This window comes from Rhinolophus sinicus, linkage group LG06, assembly GCF_036562045.2.
Source record: "Rhinolophus sinicus isolate RSC01 linkage group LG06, ASM3656204v1, whole genome shotgun sequence".
In the NCBI taxonomy this organism is placed as follows: domain Eukaryota; kingdom Metazoa; phylum Chordata; class Mammalia; order Chiroptera; family Rhinolophidae; genus Rhinolophus; species Rhinolophus sinicus.
Window position 1 is genome coordinate 124,902,308 of NC_133756.1, and position 19,658 is coordinate 124,921,965.

The following is a 19,658-nucleotide window of genomic DNA, read 5'->3' on the forward strand; positions in this document are numbered from 1 at the left end:
CTGCTGCGCCTGCGTCTGGTGCCCTAGGTCCCGCCCTCCCTCTCCGATGGACCGCTGAGCGCATGCTCCTTGAGAGGCTGGCTGGGTGAGAGCCCGGCTGGGTGAGAGGCCCCTACGGAGGGCAAGGGGAGACGGAAATGGAAGGGCTTAAAGCGCACCTGCTGGCCCCTGACCCAGCGGCCGCTGGAGAAGGCGTTGAGGACGGAGTTGAGGGCAGTGGTCGTTGGGGAGGTTGAGAGCCGGGCTCCGACCTGGAGGTGAAGCAGGGTCGCGGCGTCCCGCTGACCCGCCTGTGTGTGTGTGTGTGTGTGTGTGTGTGTCCGAGCAGGGAGATATGGAGAACTGTCTGGCGGCTGCGGCACTGAATGGGGTGGACCGACGTTCCCTGCAGCGCTCCGCTAGGCTGGGTCAAGAAGTGCTGGAGCGGGCCAAGAGGAGGGCGGTGGACTGGCATTCGCTGGAGCTTCCCAGAGGCGGCGTGGGGTTCATTTCCCGGGAGCGGCCCTACCGAGAAAAACGGCCCGCAGCCGGTCCCCAGCGCCTTCTCCCAGCAGAGGTGAGGGCCCCTGTGCAAAGGGATCAGCCCATTCATTCTCTCAGCGGTGGCCACCAGGAAACGGAAAAGCACTTTGAAAACTCGTGCTATGTGATAGATTCTTTTGGGGTAGCTTTAGGAGGCCGCTAGTGCTCGGCCCTGGTTGGTTACTTTTTAAGAAACTCTTACATGCTACCATCTGACATTAGAGGAAAGCCCGCAAACCTGTCTTTGTCCTGGACAAATTGCATGTCAGTGTATTCCTTTTAGAGTTGGAATAATTTTTTAGTAAGATCCTTCTTCAACTTGGCCTTTAGAAAAGTAAAAGGGAATCTATTCCCAAAATGACTTCATTCTCCAGTAGGGAATACCAGATCTCACCTGTGATTTGCTCTTTATTCAAATAGAGAGAAGAAAGACCCCCAACCCTCAGTGCTTCCTTCAGAACAATGGCTGAATTCATGGGCTATACTTCAAGGCAGTGTGGGGTAAGTTGGTGTGAGCCAAAGCCCTGCCCTTGCTCCGCCTGCTGATGGGTCACAAAGTAGATCTTTGTAGAATTTAGGGAGAAGGGAGACTACCGGCTTACCTTGCCCTGCCTTCTGTGGGCAGATTTAAAGCAGGTAATAATAAATCCAAGTTAGAATTCATTTAACACTCTGTAGGTGATGTGAGGATGATACTGCAGTGAACAAGTCAGAAAAGGTCTCTGCTCTCACTATTGGTTTTCAGACTAGTGGGGGGAGGGCGGGAGTGGGACGGGCTTAGTGCTGAATTCCAAAACAATCATGTCCAGATACTAGGAGTTTTTAAAACTTTGAAATCAAGTTAAGTTTCTTTAAAAAATCAGGGTCACTAAACTGGAACTGAGCCTCTCAGCCTGTTTTCAAAATGTACTGAAAGAAAAACAAAATCCCTACATTAGACCTTAACCTGTTTCAAGTCCCTGGTACTGCAGGTTTAAGTATGTCCCTGTGGGTTCCTATGGCTTGTTGGCCACAAAGGTGGTTGTGTGGAACAGGCAGCGCCCTCATGGGAAGTGGTGTGGCTTAATGGCAGTAGCAGCCTTCCAGGAATCAGACCCATGTTTAGCCACTTACTGGCTGTAATGCCTTAGGCCAGTTAGTCTCTCAGCCTTTCCTTCCCCAAATGAAGGGATCCCTAAAGTTCTTTCCAGCCTTTACAGTCTGTTTCTTTGGTTTCCACTGAGAGATGAACACCAGAAAATTGTCATAAACTATAGCATGAGGGACTTATGATTTTTGGTACCATTCATTGAAACGGCTGAACAAAGGTTTTAAAGACCCTCTTCTCAAAACCATATACTAAGGTCATCTTGAATGCTGACCTTACGGTAAAGGCAGGCCCGCCAACTCTGAAGGAAATCACCTGCATGGGAGGTACTCTGGCTCTTCTAGGAATTATAACAGACTCTGGTCTCTTCCAGTCTTACATTTTGTGATTCTTACGTGGTTCTAAGGATGCTGGTCTACAAGAGAGAAAGAAGAGAATAACTGTTACTGTCCTGCTTTTCAATTTTATATATTAAGATTCCAAAAAAATCTCTAATCTTTCTACATCTTTTACAAAATCCCTGTGACTCCAAAAATAGGATTCCAACCAGTGAGATACAGTTCAGAGAATAGTTTTATGTTCTTATTCTGTTAAATGGTTTTAGAAAAATTCATGACTTTGACTCTACTGTAAAGTGATCAACTTAAACATTTTGGTTCATGGGTCAGTAAAAGAAATAATATTTGTCTTTGGTTTGAGGTTTAGCAAATTGGTATTCTTCATTTTGGTTTTCAGTTCACGTCTCCATTATGGAGTGGAGGCTCAGAACCCCTTGGTTTTCCAAGATAGAATTAAGAACAGTGTTCTGAGTTTGCCTTCGTGATTTTGAAGCAGCCCCTAAAATGCATCATTAGATCCATGTCCTGAAGTGCTTTCTCCAGCTTCTCATTCTTTTGAACACTGTCCCTACACCAGGTTTAGAACAAACAGGCTTGTGGTGTCCTCATCATTAGTCATAATCAAAAGCAAATCTAAGGTTAACTTCCAGGGGGAGGAAGGAAGTAGACAAGAAAAATATAACTGCTTTCTGATCCTTTGGATTATTCTCCTTAAACTGGAGACCTCTCCTTCCCCTCCTCCACAGGGGAAAATGGCTGCATGCTATTGGTTTATGCTAATTTCCTGTTGTACGTCTTGCTCTCAAGGAGATGCAGCCCTCTCTTCCCTTGTCCCTGTCTGAGACTGAGAATAAACATGGAACTGTTCACCAGAACTTGTCATGAGAGGAGATGAAAGGGCATGTGTACTTGACATTGGGGTGCACATACGGAAGTTATTTAACCTGGCAGAGAGCGTGGTCCTGCTGAGCTTTAGTTGGCCAGAGTTCTTGCCCTACAGAGGCAGCAGATGGCAGCAAAGTAATGCCAAATGAAGTGTCCTCCTCTGCAGACACTTGACATGGGCTAAGATTTGTTATATGACTCCAGAGGCCTGTCAAGAGGGCAGGTGATTTACCTTTACTCTCTTGCCTCCTTTTTAACCATACTAAGTGTTTTGAAAATTGAACCAAAATATTTGGTTACCAAACATCTTTCATATTCTCTAGAAATATTATTCATCTGTGCTAGAGGAAGCAGGGGCAACCCACGTCTATCGTTATCACAGAGGGAAGTCGGAGCTGCACTTGTGCCCGGACGTAGGGACTGGTCAGGTATGTATGCTCAAGTGTCCTGTGCTGTGCCCTCAGCCTCAACCCCAATGTCCAGGAGCTCCTGCTGGATCTATGTTATTGAATACCTGCATGACTTAGCAATATAATGCTCAACGGAAACTTATCAGCCCCCAGCCTCAGAGAATTTACAGCAGTGAACATGAAATAGGAGCTTGTCCAAAATAGGACTGAAGCCCTTGTACGTGGCTCTTGGGCAGGCTGAAAGAACACAGCTTCAAATATCCTATTCTACATCTAGGGAGAGGAAAGGGATTTTTCATAATCACGCATTCTACTCTAAGGTAGTGATACTTATGTCTTCGGTAATCTTAAAGAAAGTGCAAGGAGAGGGTCTCTTTTAACAGAAATACTTTTCCTAAAGATAGTAACAATTATAGGCCTCTCATTACAAATTTACCTGTCTTTACCACATGCCATTCCGGGGAAGACAAAGATTCTGTTTGTTGAACTGATTCGACAGAAATCCTTTACTGTTGTTTTTAAGGAAAGTTTTGTTTTTGTTTTTCTTTTTAAACTCACCCAGTTGTACTCAAAGATAACAAACTTAAGTCCAGAGTCTGATCTACAAGTTGGATTTCTGACTTCTCTGGCCTGTGGGGTTAGAGAAAGGATGGAAGAGTGGCCGTAGGGCTACGAGTGAGGGCTGGCTGCCGCTGGAAGGCCCCCTTGTTTCCTGGCCTTGGAGATGCGGAGTAACACCAGATCCCACAGCCGAGGTCCCCCTTTTCTGGCCTGGGACTCTTAAGTGAGCCTGACCCTAAGGGGGTGACATGTGGGCAAGAGTCATTGCTATCCCTCCCATTTCTTCCTGTAAAATGTAAGTTGGTGCCTCTAAGGAAAATGGCCTTTATCAATTCAGTCTGTTCCCCTCTAGTACTTCCATTCCTGGGTGAGCACAGAAGAGAGTTCTGTTTCCTGAGAGCCTGTGAAGTAGTAGTCACTTTTGCACTTTCAATCTTCCCTACAATCGAGTATCCCCGTGTTGTAGATGAGGAAACCAAGGCTTAGAGAAATTAATCTGTCTCTCTCAGTGAATAGCAGAGAGGGGATTCAAACGCAGGTCTGTCTGACTCCAGAGCCCACGTAGGATAAAAGGTAATCATGGTAAACATCTGACTAAAAATACCTCACAGAATTCACTAAAAGCCTTAATAGCTTAGGTAACAACTTATGAAAAACTGACAGAACAATAGTTAGTTCCCAATAAAGTAGGAGCAAATTTCTCTTGACAAGCCAGAAGTCGGAGCTTGGGCACTGAGCAATGCTTGTACTCGTCTCTTCAGAGAACAGAAACATCCCTTGGTCTTGGAGGCATCTGTCAAGCCGCAGAGTGTGCCCTAGAGGCGTCCCGTCCTGTGAGTACAGAGCTCCGAGGGTCCCTGCACTCGCCTTCACCACCACTGTAATTCCATGAACCAGTTGACCTGGTTTTTATAGGGTTCTTTGTACTGGATCTGTAGTATTTTTAAGTTGGGATGTTTTTATCCCTGGGGGGAGCATACAACATTTTGGTTCAGTGTAAAATTATGTTTTCTTGGTATCATTCCTTCACTTAAGCATCAGGGATGCTCTGTGCCTGAACTCATAGTTGTGGTTGGAAAGAATGTGAAATATTCACATCTCCGTTCCTACAGCTCAGCTGGGCTGGCGCTGGGTCCTGCTGAAATTCCACCATCTGTTCAAGCAGCAAAGGGGCCTGACCCTTGTGATTACAAAGTGAAAACCATTACTGAAGTTCTGAAACACATACATTTGGTTAGATTGGGTTCCAAAACATTTTAAGGGATTTGTTCCCATTTTCTACAAATGTCTGTCAAAACATATAGGGATGAGTTTTTAGGATCAAGTACTCATTAGTTCATAAACTCAGGAAATCTTCTGGAACTTGGAAGGGCTGCAGTTCTGAGGAAAGGAACTCCAGCATGTTGTTGCAATCATTTACTTAATTTTTGTTTGTATACAGTGTGCTACTAGCTAGAATATACTGAAGCTAATAGCAACCAAGAATATTCTGCTTCTAGTACAAATGTTACTGACTTAGCTGCCTCGGCAGTTGCTGGATTTTGGTAATGCTCATCTCCCTGAAGCTCACGGTGTGGGAATCACACGTGCCAGTCTTCCCTGTGTTTCCTTGTATTCACACAAATGAAGCATCCTTCGCTTTCTGTAATTCTGATATAGCTGTATTTTCTGAAACCTACTTTTATTTATTTACATAGTTGATGACCAATAAAGAGTTGTGGCGTTGTCACATCCATTCACATCAGTTCACTGATAATAGACCTCCAATATTGCAGTAATGGAATGTGAACAGATATAGTATAAAGCATCTTTGGAAAAAAATTGGCTTCAAGTCTGGAACGTGGAGAGGGAGGAGGTTTCATAAATATTATCATTTATCCTCCTAGTGGACTTTGCTGGCCAGTGGTTTAGTTTCTTCCCCCCTGGGGGTGGTGGCAGAAATGACAGCTTCTGCCTGTGGCTCCTTCTGAGCATTGAGTGAGCATGAGCCGTGTCCTAGCTGTGGGATACGAGCCTGGGCCCTTAGGAACAGCTCTTCTCTGGTTTGCAACTTTGCTCTTTTGCCATTTGAACTGAAAGCCCTCCTCTGCTGCACGCCTTCCATGACCCACTTCCCTGCCGTGCACGGAGTCTATCCTTGGAGGATGCTTGGTGCTCAGTTCTAAGCATAAGTCTTTCCATTAACTCCAGCTTCCAGTGTTTCACACTATAGGAGAACCCTGCCTCCCAGGGAGGGCTTTTGCTAGCCAGCTGACGTGCTGCATGACAAAATGGAATCTACTCATAGTGTTTCAGCTTTAGGAGAAAAGAAATGTTTCATTGCTCTACTAATGAATGTAGCAAAGCAATTCAGTGAAAAAGAATGATTCTCATCATTCCAAGGTGCCTTGCCATTACGGCTCATCTGTGCCAGCAAGTGCCACTGTCTGCTTTTGATCCCTAAAACAATGTCGTTAGCCCTTCCTTCTACCTAATTCTCATCTTTCTACTCCAGCTGAAGTGTTCTTTTATGATCCTTCATGTTCCTATAACACTTGAACGTTTACAGTGTTTTTACACACATGCTTATTTGTGAGATAGATATTCTCACAGTCTTAGAAATAAGGAAACGAGCATAAGGAGAGGCTGAGACTTACCTGAAGGACAGTGCTGTTCTGTAGCCGAGACTTGAACGCTGGACCTGCATCTCTGACACCAGTGCTTCATCCCATCTGGCCTCTGGCACACAAGTGGCCTGGTGGAGGCACCCCGGCATTGGGATATCAAATCTCTAACTGAGAATACCTGCTCTCCTTCCAGGCTGAGCCTATGTCCACAGACCTCTACATAGAAGTACACCCAGGGACCTACTCCGTCACGGTGGGCGCAGATGATTTAACCAAGAAGACTCACGTGGTGGCGGTTGATCCAGGACAAAGTGTGGACTTGGTTTTTCCCGTATGATGTTGACCATCACAGTACCTTTTTTAAAGCAGCAAGGAGAATAAAGCCACCATAGGAGTCTCTTCATATTTGCACATTAATACTGCTTTTAGGGTTACCCTCTTGCCTGAAATGACGATGCTGTCTGAATACTTTTTACTGCTTGCTTTCCAAGTAAAGGTTAATTATGATAATAAAAGGAACGATTTGGAAATAAAAAGAATTTCTTTTTATTGGTATTAAGAACAATAAAATGGCATTCATGGACAACTGTAGGCTTTATGAAAAGATGGCAGAGAGGCTGTGGACGCGTTGGCCCGAAGCAGGCTGACCACGACCTGTGGCTTCTGTGGAAAAGGCATCGTCAAGCTGATCTCACCAGGCCCCTGGCAGGGAGCCCTGACCAGGGCCACCACACACCTGATCCTTCGCACAGGTGCCTTCCTGCTGCCTACCTGCAGGGACGTCTTAATGGGTTGAAGATGCTGCTGCTTATTTGACTATCACCTATGGCCTGCACTCTACCTCCTTCCACTGAAGAAGGCTTTGGCAGCCACTTTGTAACTCCTCCTCAGGTATTTCCCACCACTACACTTCAGCTTCCTGTAAGAGAAAAAAACTCCTGCGAGTCTTGTGCTGACTGTAGTAAGGATTAAAAGGCACTGATTTTAAGTCATTGATGTGTCCTAAACTTGAAGCTAGCACACCAACAGTTGTGTTGCATCTCAATTTAGTTGCCTGGTCATTCATCTCATTTTGAACATAAGTCTTCCCTCAGGATAAAATCCAGTGTTTCTATATGATGAAAATGAAGTTTTAAGTAGAGTGAAGTCAGCATTCCTGGTGAGGAACAGACTCCCATGGACATAGGGCCTAGTAAAGCAGACCCATTCCCATCACCATAGGGTACAGGGTCATGGAAATGGGGATCCCTTCTGAAATTGGATGCAAAATTGTGGATGTGTGCATTTTTCTGGGAGAATTTGCTAAGTGTTTTATTTTCAAGGGGTGTGACTCCAAAAGGTGGAAGAACCATGAAAGGAGTCCTTAAAAAGCCCTTTCCCAGGGTGGCCAGTTAGCTCAGTTGGTTCGAGTGTGGTGCTGATAGCACCAAGGTTGCCAGTTCAATCCCAGCGTGGGCCACTGTGAGCTACACCCTCCTTAAAAAACCAAACCAAACCCTTCCCAGCCATGCTGCATTACCTAGATGCTTAGGCTGTTCATCTAAGAGGAATTCTGGTCCCTCTGACATGTCATAGCACACTGACTCGGTTTCCTTTGTTCAGTTTCCTCTGGCAGGCTCTGCAGTGGCTTCATGTTGGCTGCCTCCAGCACCAGTTCCTGGGTATTCCCCACTACTACAGTGCGTTGTCTCTGCTGTTTGTTGCCCGTCTCTTCTTTCTGAATATTGCAACATCTTGTTCCTAAACCCAGAATTCAATTAGGTATGTTGACTATGCCACCATTTTGATGGGATTAATCTTGATGACTTAAGTACAACAAACATATCAAGGATCAGAGAATCTCTTCACTACCTGTAAGCTCCTAGCACTGTTCTCTATTTTTAAAGAAGAAATAAAGTTGGTTAATAATTTCTGGCTATTACGCTTTTGAGAAAGGTTATATCTGATCACCAGACTTGGAAATGGGTGGGAGAAGTTATCAGACATATTTTTCAAAACAGCCAGCAGGTTAAACAAAGGTAACCAACCACCCCCAGTTGATGGAGTTAATAAAGCAGAGGAGATAGTAAGCTGGTGGAAAAATAAGTTTTCAAAGGTTGAATGAGGCAAAACAAAAATAATGGGAGATGTGACTTCCTGAGGAACAGGACAATATCAAAAAAGGAAGGACTGCTTTAAAAGAAATCCATCCCCTCCCTGACTTTTAAAACTACAGCTTGACTCCTATTTCAGTATAAGGGTGGAGAGCAACGTGGCTGCTGGCAGCCACCAATCTGGCCTGTCCAAGATGGTGAGGTTAGGATCAAACAGTAACCTCACAGCCTGTAACCGAAAGGAACAAGAGTGTGGAGGGAGGGACTCATACAAGAGGATTGTTAAGAGGCAGAGCCTGACTTGAGTGTCAAGCCTCAGCACCTGATGGCTACCAAGCACAAGTAGAAGAAGCAAAGCAACACATTTCCTTTAAAGGATGCAAAATCTGGAGGGGAGAAAGAGAAGCCCTGGGCACACGCGGGTTTATGCGTGTCGTCATGACTGGTTGTGGGATGAAACACCCCGCCTGTGACAAGGGCTGGGGGTGGCCCCTTTCTCCACACCCCATCTCTGGAATATTCCCCATAGCTTTGGGTACAGGGTTGGGACTTGGCAGAGGGCAGGTCCACTAATTCTCATGGTTCAGCTCCAAGAATTAACCTTTGCCTGGAGCATAACAAATGATCCAGTACCTAAAGGAGAGCCAGGCCAAGTACCTGAAGATTTTACTCACATATTTCTCTTCATAGCCAATTGTTTGAATTTATTTTGGGGGGGCAAAAAAAAAAAAAAGACCTTTGCACTGGATCTGTTGAAATTTGGTGGTGGCAGGGAGAGACTGAATGTACATGTAAGTGACAGGGCAGTTTCAAGCAGTGTGTGCTTAGGGCCAGGGACTTAATCGGGTTTGGAACCGGTCTGTGAAGCAAGCCACAGTAGTGTGACTGTCTTGGTACCTGAGGCATGTCTGACCACTATGCACCCTCGGGGTACCCCACTGGCCTTTCTCTCCCTGAGGCTGGGCCTGGGGCTATCACAGTTGCTCCCCACAGACTCCTCTGTAGGTACAGCTTTCTCCAGGCTGTGCTAAAGCAGGAGACAGTAGAAGCATGAAAACTCTAGATTTGGACACCATTTTCTTTATATTATCACTTGTTGGGAGGTAGGTCTAGTGGAAACAGCTGTTTCCAAGTAGTTTCGCTAAGGCTTCGCAAGGCATCCCACTGTACCATCGGAGTGGCCCATTGCATAGCCGCCTGGAAACTTCCCCAGCCTTTATATTTCCAATACAAAATTTCCTCTCAGAGAGGGGAGGAAGAGCTCAGTGGGCCATGGCTGGATTCGTGTCCCTTTAGTTATTTCCCTGTCAGGTGGGGGAAAGATCCCACACCTTGAAAGCCAAGGAAGGCCTGGAACCCTCATATACAACAGCAGCCAACTTACATGCATCCCTGCCCACCCCAAAGCCCAGGGGTCCAGTAGGGCAACCTAGAAAGGTTCTCATTGTAGAAACAGTTTCTCAACTTTCTGGAACTGAAGACTAATACGGACCTTACCCCTGGGGCAAGATTGAAATCCTCATGGGCTAAGAGGTCCTTCTGGTCAGGCAGCTGTCCTGGAAATAGGGCCCTGGCTTCAAACAGGGACCCACATGGGTCCCAAAGTGGGTGGTACCTAGAGATCCTGAAGCCCTTAGCAGTGGTATTCTTTAATGCTCATAACATCGCTGCCCCAGATTGAATGTTTATTTAGTTCACTGAATGTTAAATTAGTGACTTCAGGACCTCAAGAAGCTAGTCTAGGGCTGGGCTGATCCAAGCCACCTCTGTCACATAGCTCTGCCAGGTGACAAGCTATTGCCCTTTCTGGGCTCCTCTGGGAATTTCAATAGGGTGCCCCTAAACCTACAAGGGCATGTCACACGGTTCTTAGCTCAAGATAAAGAAGTTTGGGGATGGCAGCAGGGTGCCAACAATAACACTGCCTCCCCTCTGCACTGGAAAGAGTGAGCAACATAATGCAGCGCCCCGCTTCCTCCTGCTCTAACTAAGGGGCCTGTCTGAAGAGCTGGGCCTGATGACCAATGTTTAAAAACCAGTTTCTGTGCTTCTCAGGGCACTGAAGACTCTAATCAATACCTGGAAGTATTATGACTATTCATCCAGAGAAAAATGAAGGCCTCCGAGAAAAAAGGGGAGGAGGGGCAGGTAAACAGACAACGGCAGGTAACTCTGGAGAGACTAGTGAAGAAAGAAAGGATAGTTGTTAAATAGGGATGCAAACCTTCGGCCCATCCTTTCTTGCTGGACCTTAAGGATTACGTGGAAACCTACCATTTCCCTCTTCTCACAGACTCCCTAAGTGTTATTTCTAATCCTAGCTTCTCAGTCATGTGGCTCAGATTCTTTAGAGTGACAGGAGGGAAGGGAGCAGGGGCCTTAGAAGAAGGTATACCTGACTTCCCCGGATGCGGCTCAGGCCCGGTTCTCCTCCAGTACCTCCACTCGGGCTGGCAGAGGCCGCCCTGCCTCCTCAGGGACTTCCCAGGGAGGGCGGCGTCCCCCGTCAGCCTCTGCCGGAAGCCCACCTTCAGATCCTTCTCCAAAGCCTCTTCTTCAGAAGAGGACGATGACGGAAAAACAGCCATGGGAGCTTGCACCGCTACTTCCTCCTCTTTAGGACCCTCTAGGGGCAAAAGCTGTGCCATGGGGTTCAGCTCCGTCTCTGGGTGTCCTCTGGCTGTGACCCCTGAGCTTCTGGGGACAGGCCACCAGGTGGGTCCAGCCAAGGGGCAGCAGCAGAGGCCGCCCTGGCACAGCAGCTGGCAGCAGATGGGGTGGCAGGGAGGACACAGGAACGGGGTGCCCAGTGGAAGCCCATAGGTGACACATCCAGTGACCGGCCCCAGCAGAGAGCAGCAAGGGGCCCAGAGGAGGGGGCTGGGGTGCTCCCTGACGAAAGGGTTGTTTAGCCTCTCCACAGCCTTCTTCCAGACAGCTGGGGACACCCACCTGACCCCACCTAGAGGCACTGTAGCTGTCTTGCCATTCCAGAAGTGAACTGTAATTTCTTCTTTGGAGGCTACATAACAGAAAGGGGCAGCATTTGTTACAATTACCTCTTCTATATCCCCAAAAGCAAAACCTCCGCGCAGCCCCTCTGCTCTGCCTATTGCATGCATACTTCTCCCTGGAGAACCTGCCAGAAAGCCCCTCACCTGCTCCTTATTTACCACCACTGTCCTTGCACTTGCACTTGCACACGACTCCCTGTCTCAATTTTCATGTCAAAACCAAAACACATCCTCAGGTGGTGGAAGAGAAGAGGAGCTTCCTTCTGTCCTTTGAACTGCAGTGATGCTAACTAGTTGGCCCTGCAGAAGGGGAGTGTCCCGGTCCCTGGACTTGGTGGGGACAGGTCATGAGTACTGTGTGACTGACCCCAGGACAACACCACCACAACATAGGCGAGCTAACCAACATGGATATAGTAGTAGCAGGCTATTTTACCCTGATGAAAAACATTTTATAATCTGAAAAATATGATTTGCATATCTGTTGCCACCCCAGGACTAAGCTGCAAGTGAGGGGGGAAGGTGGTTTTTCTTAATGCTTCTAGGACCCCTGAGCTGTAGAGATGCCCCTTTGCTCTCTCCTCTGGCCTCATCAGCAGCCTGGCTCCTTCTGGAGCCTGGCAGGTCAGAGCAGCTTCCCTTACCTCTCTGGGGCTCTCTCGCCTCCAAGCCTAAGACAGTGGCGGGGCCATAACGCTGTTGGTCTGGCTCCCAGGGTGCCAGCACCTTGTCTCCAGGTTGCAGTGAGTAGTCCGTGAACGGTGAGAACTGAATGACATCTTCTGCTAAGACCACGCTCTGCCGTGGGGCTGGCAGCTTTGGGCCTGTGGCAAAGGGAGCATCAAACTCCACAAGAAGGGCCCCCTGCCTCTCCAGCTGTGGGAAAGAGAACACTCAGAATAAGATCTGGCATCAGGAAAGAAGTATCGCCGGGAGCACCACGGAGCCCCAGAACCAGGCCCAGGGTCTTCCTTACAAACACTGAGAAAGGACAGGCACAGGTACCACTTAGAGCCAGCTGCAGCAGGGCCGCCAGGTGGAGCAGACGGACGCCCTTCCCTCTGCCTCTCCTTGCCGTGGTTGACTCTCATTTACCACTTCCTGTGTCTCCCTTCCCATTCACTTCCTTTTCATGCTTTTCTTTTCTGCTGTCTCTATGTTTGGCCTATAATCCTGAGTCCTCTGGATCTTTCCCCAATGCACTCCCCCTCCTCCGAGCAGTTCCAACACGTGTTGTCCCCAGGTCCAGGGCCAGGGACGGTCTATCTACAGGCCCACATGGCCAAGGGGTGGCTGTGGCATTAGGGCAGCCCTCAGTACTGCCCCTCCATCAGTGATGGGAGGTTTGGCTAAGAAACTGGAATGGCATGAGAGAGCAGAAGTACTAAAGCTAATCCAAAGTACAAGCATTTTAGAGAATTTAGGATGATTTTGAAGAGAAATAAAGTCTGGTTACCAATTACTTACATCGAATCACTACACAGACCCTATATTTGAGCAAAACTCTGCTAATATTTCCTTTGAATTCACATATCAGTTACTGGAAAATGACAAAATGACTTGACTGGAAATTCTATAATTCATTTATTTTTTAGAATTCACACTAGTCTTTTCTCCATGGGTCCACATTCACAAAGTCTGACTCTGAAAAGAGAAAACTCGTGAAGTAAGCAGCCACTGAAGTAAAGGCGGGGCTCCCAACATGCAGGGCACTGAGCTTGTGTGTGTACACGCACACAGGTGTGTATGGGCACACACATCCTGCTCCTCTTACCCTTAGGCTGGTGTCCATAATTTGACACATTGAGTTTTCCTGAATAAAGTACTTTTACTGTACATTTTCTTTACTGTTATGGGTTCAATTGTGTCCCCCAAAATTCATATGTTGGAGTCCTAGCCTCTAGTACCTCAGAATGTGACCTTATTTGGGAATAGGTTCATTGCAGATGTAATTAGTCAAGATGAGGTCACACTGAGTATGACTGAGTAGAATGGGCCCCTAATCCAATGCCTGATCTTATAAAAAGTGGGAATTTGAACACAGACACGCACACAGAGAGAACACCATGTAAAGATGAGGCAGAAATCAGATTGATGCGTCTACAAGCCAAGTAACACCCAAGGTTGCCAGCAAAGCACCAGAAGTTAGGAAAGGCCCATGGAACAGGTTCACCCTCAAAAAAACCAACCCTGCCAACACCTGGACTTCCGGTCTCCAGAACTGAGTGACAATACATTTCTGTTGTTATTTAAGCCATTCTATTTATACTACTTTGTTACACAGCTGTGTCTCCACAAACTAATACACTCACTGACATTACATTTTCACCTGTACGGCTGGGCCATGGAAGATCTGTGCTTCTCCAAGAAACTGAACTGCTGGGCACACACAGCTGAGGCATATCAGGTATGACAGATATGGAGAGTTAGACACTTGCCTCTGGCACAGCCTTTATCCGAGCCCAGTAATAAAAGCCATCTGGTTCCCTTCTTGCCAAGACCCATGTGTCAGCGGCATCTCTAACTCTTCCCAGCCAGCCAGGTCCCTGCCATGCTGGGTCTGCAATGTGGAGATTCGGGTGATAACATGAACATCTGGAAAAAAGCAAATGGAATTATGGACTGGAGGAGATCAAGCCCTAAAAACATCAAGAAACACGTTTCACAGTTAGATCTGAGCAGCACCACGGCATGGGTATGCCGTACAAGGTGTCGTGCAAGGCGGCCTGCGGGGTCTCTGCTCCTGCTCCCCACATAAGAACGCAGGACATGGCTAGGCCAAAAAGGAACACCCACGGAGCCATAGGTAGGGGAGTCACACCACTGTAGTCTCAGTGGTGGCACTATAGCCTCACTGGAGGCTGAAGCCACGTGACCTGCAACTTGCTGTCCGCTCCTTTGCCCGCCAACCAACCAACCAAATGACCAACCAACACAGCTGAGGCAGTTATATCAGTGGCTAATTGGCTAAGTGGTTACAGCTGATGGTCAATTAGCCACAGCTGACGGCCATCTGCTACCCAAGCCAGCACCTTTCCACATGAGGCCAAGAGCCTGGAAACAGGTCTCTGGGACTCTGTCCCCACACAAGGCTATGTGGAACAGAAATCCACATACAAAGTGGCAATCCGTGATTCCAGTAAGATAAGGTAAACTGTGGGAAGGGGCAGGAGAGGACAGTGAAGGGAACCATCATTTGAGGATTGGGAGTTGTTTCAAAGTCATCAAAATGTGATTAGCCTTGATAGAGTCAAGTTAATTAATGCTGGGTCTGAGACTAGACAGCAGACCAGAAAAGAGAACTGGGAAGGTAAAGCCGAAGGAGGTGTGTGAGATTCCAGGCTGAGGCGTGGAGGCTTGGGTGGGAATGCTGAAAGGGCAAAACTGTAAGGCCGCTTGGTGCCTGGGGTCAAAAGAGAGAAGGAAGTGCTTGAGCAGGGGAAGCACAGAGGGACTAAATGAGGGACTATGGGGACAGGAAAAAAGGAGAAGCTAGTTCTGGGAACTTGGTGGGCAGAGCCCAGCAGGGCGGGGGCGGAATTGTTGAGTCAGGGTTGGCGATTTGAAAATGCTGTTTACTTTGTGGGTAAGCCTGGATGCAGGATGCTTAACTCTGGCTTTGAGTGAGACGGTCCACGTAGGTGAATCAAGAAAGGGGGTTATTAAGGGTTCAAGCTGGCATGTCCCTAACCTGGGCAGACTGAATTGGGTAGCACAGACACGAATCCCTGGGACTTGCTTACCGGCCTCTCCCTTCTTGTATGCAAACTTTAGACAGCCGACTGGGGATACTATTCAGGAAAAGCCAGGGCAACTGAGGGACGCTGAGAGAACCTGAGGAGGGACCCAGAGACCTCACCTTAGCTGCTGGCTGCTGAAACCCTAATTTCTCATGTAGTGCCAGAGCAAGTCTCAGTTGATGGTAAAATGAGCTAGAATCTTTATAGCTGGTGATGCCTAACTGCTTTCTCTTACACGTGCCAACTCTGACATCTGCCACCCTGCTACCAGGTGGGATGAAAGCCAGGTCAACCCTTGAGGTCACTGGGAGTACAGTTTAGACAGGGGTCATGTAAATACTTTAAGCAAATCATAGCCCACACAGTAAAGAACCCTTTTGGCCTTCCCAGGAAGCAAGTTCTCTCCCTCATGGGACACCATCTAGAGCTGAGAACAGAGAGGAAAAAGGAAAGCGCACACCACTTCCCTGAGAGGGGCAGAGACCAGTACCTGGTGAGAGGTTTGTGCCAGGGTGCTCGGAGGGCAAAGGGGCAGGTAAAGGAGAGGTCCCAGGGAGGAGCAGTGCTGGCCCAGGCAGGGGCCTCCAGGGCTGTGGCCACGCTGCAGTATTTGGGCAAAGGCATCTCAGGCTCTGCGGATGATTCCATGGCCTTCGGAGAAACCACCTGAGAACAAGCACCATTAGCTGAGTTACAGCCCACAGCCAAGCAAAAGGCGCCTGGCTGGGGCAGAACTCAGCTCTGCGGTTAGCAGTCTCTCTGGGGCCCCACCCGCTCCCACAAAGGCTCAGGGTGTCCTCTGAACCAACTGCCTCAGAAACTTCAGCTCAGGAACTAGGGGAGGGGTTGAGAGTAAGAGCTGTGATTTTAGGGAAACCAGCTTCCAATGCTTCACAGCCAGCCGGCTGAATGCTCACTTGACCTCCGCACTTCAGTTACCACGCAGGAGATCATATATGGAAAGCACCTGGCATACAAGTAACTCAGTATTCGTTAGCTTTTCCCTCCTTCCTCCTCCCTAGTTGGAGGGACTCCTGGGGATAAGACCATACTTCCCTTTACAAATCCTAACCCTCATGACAAACAGAACCCTAGCCCAAAGCTCAGACTCCCCTCCTAATCCAGTCTTTCAGGACTAACTAACTCTAGCCCCAGGCCCCGCTGGGACCCCAGGGCTGTGGCCTCCATGGACCTGTTCAGAGGCAACAGCTGCGAGTCAGGACCCAAGGTCACACTCCACTGCCCCAGCCCACCAGAGCCCTGTTAGGGTCTGCCCCTGCCCAAGTCCACAGGTCTGACCCCAGGGGGACTTACCCACAGCCCCAGATGCCTCCCCCTCAGCCTCCACCCCTTCTGACAGTTGGGGCTCAGGGCCTCAGCCTAACTGACTCCTGGTTGCCAAGCAGGTTGCCATGGATGCAAGCCAGCAGGAAAGCTGTGGGCTGAGTAAGTGTACTGAGCATGTGCAGGGGGGTGACAGGGGGCCTTGGGAGGCATGGGCAGGGTGAGGGGGCAGAGGGTTATTCTCCATCTTTCTCTTCGAAGAGGGGGAGAGGGGATGTTAGACAGAAAGGTCATTGTAGCTTCAATTCCCAAAAGCTCAGGCTTCTTCATTGCCGGAAGAGTAAGTCTGATGGGAAGCCCTCACGGTTCCCAAGGGAGTCCTGTGAGGGAGGAGCTGACCCTACAGACTCAGCGCTATTGATCTGCCTCCTCTCCGAGCATGAGCACGCAGGAGGCTGGGGTAGTGGGGGCCACCAGCTGCACTAGGGAGGGACTATAACATAGAATTTGTCCGTAGTTTAAAACCAAATAACCAAAGGTGCGGGCATGTTTGTCTGTAACAAACGGAACTCTACTGAGAAACAGAGGTGTAGTGACCACTTGGGGGGGTGGGAGTGGACACTGGGGTCCAAAGGAACGAAAGTCTAGTTTCCGCTCTAATTCGAATACCCATGGGAAAGGCTGGTATTTTGAGGTATCTGACAGTCATTGTACAGTTGTGTGCTTGGCACCTGTGTTTAGTGGAAAATACCGAAACAGTATATAGGGACATTTGTGGGTGTCTCTCCCACATCCACCAGTTGCTGTTTCTGTTTGAGGATCCATGTGATGAGGAGGCTGATGGTACCCCCAGCGCCACAGGTGGAACGTGTCAATCAGCACATGCCATCATCCCCTGGCCACAGGGACTGGTTAGGCACGGACATGTTCCTGAGCCTCTCCAATCAGAATATGTCTTAAGAATATGTTGGGAATCCTGGATTATAGACTACTTCTTTCCTCCTATACATAAATAAGAAAGTATGTAGTTCTGGGAGCTTCTAGCAGCCTTTTTGGGACACTGAAGCTATTCCCAGAGAAAGACAGAGAAGAGAGACCTAAAGAAAACCGGTTTTTGGTAACAATGTTGAGCCCAGCCTGAAGGCAGCCGTACTGCTGGATGCTTCAGTTTATGTGAGCCTTTGCTGATGATACCAATTCAGATCGGATTTTCGCTTACTTGTACCCAAAAGCATCTTGACTGATGCTGCTCTCACAGAGCATAACTTTATAGTCAGGAGAATGCTGCCCAGGAGTACATACCTAAAGGCTGAGTTACTCGGTGCACAAAGTTAGAGTCCAAGAAAAACCATTGACGTCTCTGGCAGTGAGAGGATTCCTGCATAAGACAGGTGGGATTTCCGTGATGGGAGGAAAAAGGAGACTATTCCAATTTAGGTAGGAAGCAAGAGCCAAGAGAGAAGGATTTATCTGCAAGACTTCTTTTCTTTTAGTGGGGGAATGGGATGTCACGGGAAAATCAAGGTGTAGATATTTGGGAAGGGGCAAGATTGGTAGGAGCTTTGAAAACCAAGCCGATAAGTATAAACAATATGATAGTCAAAAGGAGTTCATCATAGGGTTTGAGCAAGGAAGAGACATGACATGCTTTAAGAAAGAACGTCGGGGCCGGCCCGGTGGCTCAGGCTGTTGGAGCTCCGTGCTCCTAACGCCGAAGGCTGCCGTTTCGATTCCCACATGGGCCAGTGCCAGATGGCTCAGTTGGTTGGAGCGCGGGCTCTCAACCACAACGTTGCTGGTTCAACTCCCACAAGGGATGGTGGGCTGCGCCCCCTGCAACTAAGATGGAAAGGACCACAGCTTGACTTGGAAAAAGTCCTGGAAATACACACTGTTCCCCAATAAAAGTCCTGTTCCCCTTCCTCCCCCGCCCCCCAAAAAAAGGAACATCGAAGTGAGGATGGAGCCAGTTAAGAACAGAGCCCTGGAGGCCAGGGAGGAGGAGACTGTGAACAGTGACCCAGACACAATATGACAGGATTGAAACCGGAAAATAGTAACACCAAGTATTTCCTGATAACAGCTACTGACTGGAGGCTCTTTGCTGGGTGCTAAGAATAAAGGATAACTAAGATTGGTCCCTATCTGTAAGGATCTTACAGTCCACTGAAAAAGGCAGAGAAAGGTGTGTAATATGGTATGTAAAGATAGCAGGATAGGAAGTGCAAGGAAATATGTACACAAAATAAAGAAACAAATAGTGGCCAGGATGGGAAGACTTCACAGAGGGCTGACAGTGTATAGAAAGTTCTGACTGAGCTTGGTGACAGATGGGACCTGGGAATTAAGGCAGAAGGAAGAGCTGAAGCTAATTATGGGAACAGACATAAAGACATTTTGAAGGCAGACTCCAAGATACAGGGCAGTGATTGTCCTTCCCAAAGGAAAAGCCCTGGCAGCTGCGCATTTTCTGGCCACGAGAACCTGGAGAAGGTGATGCTGTGGACAGAACAAGGGAAGGCTGATGACAATACTAACAGTAAAGGTAACGGATTCTTGTAACGTGCCAGGCACTGTTCATCTGTTAATCGTCATAAACACAGGTGGTAGTCGTTGTTGTTATTCTCATTCTGTGGATGAAGAACTGAGACATGGCGAGGAACTTGCATTCATAGTGTAAACGCAGGCACTTTGATTCCAGAGCCTGCCCTCTTACCTTCTACCCTCAGCTGCCTAAGGAAGTCTTCTGCATGCAGGAACAAGATAAATGAAATCATCACAAATGACAACAAGGTTTTGGTAACTACTATTGCTTCAGCTCTGAGACACTTTCTCATCAGGACGTGGGTAAGGTATAGATTTCTTGTTAACCCCCAAAAAGTAAAAACCACTAAATTTTGTCAGATCAAGAGCGTTCATTGTGATTGCTCAGCATGAGGCATCTCCAAAGTGCATTTACAAGCATTCGATAATCATTAGTCATACTTTACAATACTTTTGTGAGAGTTTCTCACAGCTGAGACTCTGGCCAACTGTGTGAGAAGGGCAAGGTGAGAGGTGTAGAGAATCCTGGGGACTCCTGCTCCGCTAAAGTTCTTGAAAGAAATCCCCAAAGCTT

The 19,658-nt window shown here is 47.9% G+C and overlaps 2 protein-coding genes across 8 annotated transcripts in view; one reads left to right on the top strand and one right to left on the bottom strand.

Annotated features, from left to right (window-relative positions):
* Positions 1-8,327, top strand: AKIP1 (A-kinase interacting protein 1). Of its 5 annotated transcripts, XR_012497505.1 has the most exons (7): positions 1-85; positions 329-556; positions 943-1,023; positions 3,156-3,260; positions 4,565-4,636; positions 6,603-7,300; positions 8,012-8,327. XR_012497505.1 is itself a non-coding variant. In XM_074335963.1 (5 exons), exons 1-5 carry the CDS (start codon positions 335-337, stop codon positions 6,744-6,746), a joined length of 624 nt encoding a protein of 207 aa, XP_074192064.1. In that variant the 5' UTR covers positions 46-334; the 3' UTR covers positions 6,747-8,327. The 5 variants fall into 5 exon arrangements, 2 of the variants coding, with proteins under 2 accessions (XP_074192064.1, XP_074192065.1); XR_012497504.1 differs by having other exon boundaries at positions 46-556; XM_074335963.1 differs by having other exon boundaries at positions 46-556; positions 6,603-8,327.
* The window catches only part of LG06H11orf16 (linkage group 06 C11orf16 homolog), a 20,059-nt gene continuing 8,350 nt past the window's right edge, over positions 7,950-19,658 (bottom strand). The window contains exons 1-6 of one of the 3 annotated variants that reach the window (XM_074335961.1): positions 17,843-17,967; positions 15,747-15,922; positions 13,955-14,111; positions 12,161-12,392; positions 10,898-11,524; positions 7,950-8,149 (exon numbers count right to left, since the gene is read on the bottom strand). In XM_074335961.1, the coding sequence (XP_074192062.1) occupies positions 7,950-8,149; positions 10,898-11,524; positions 12,161-12,392; positions 13,955-14,111; positions 15,747-15,904 (1,374 nt within the window). In that variant the 5' untranslated portion in view covers positions 15,905-15,922; positions 17,843-17,967. Of the gene's footprint in view, positions 8,150-10,897; positions 11,525-12,160; positions 12,393-13,954; positions 14,112-15,746; positions 15,923-16,570; positions 17,784-17,842; positions 17,968-19,658 lie in introns of those variants that run through there. The other 2 variants (XM_019728599.2, XM_074335962.1) reach the window with 2 other exon arrangements.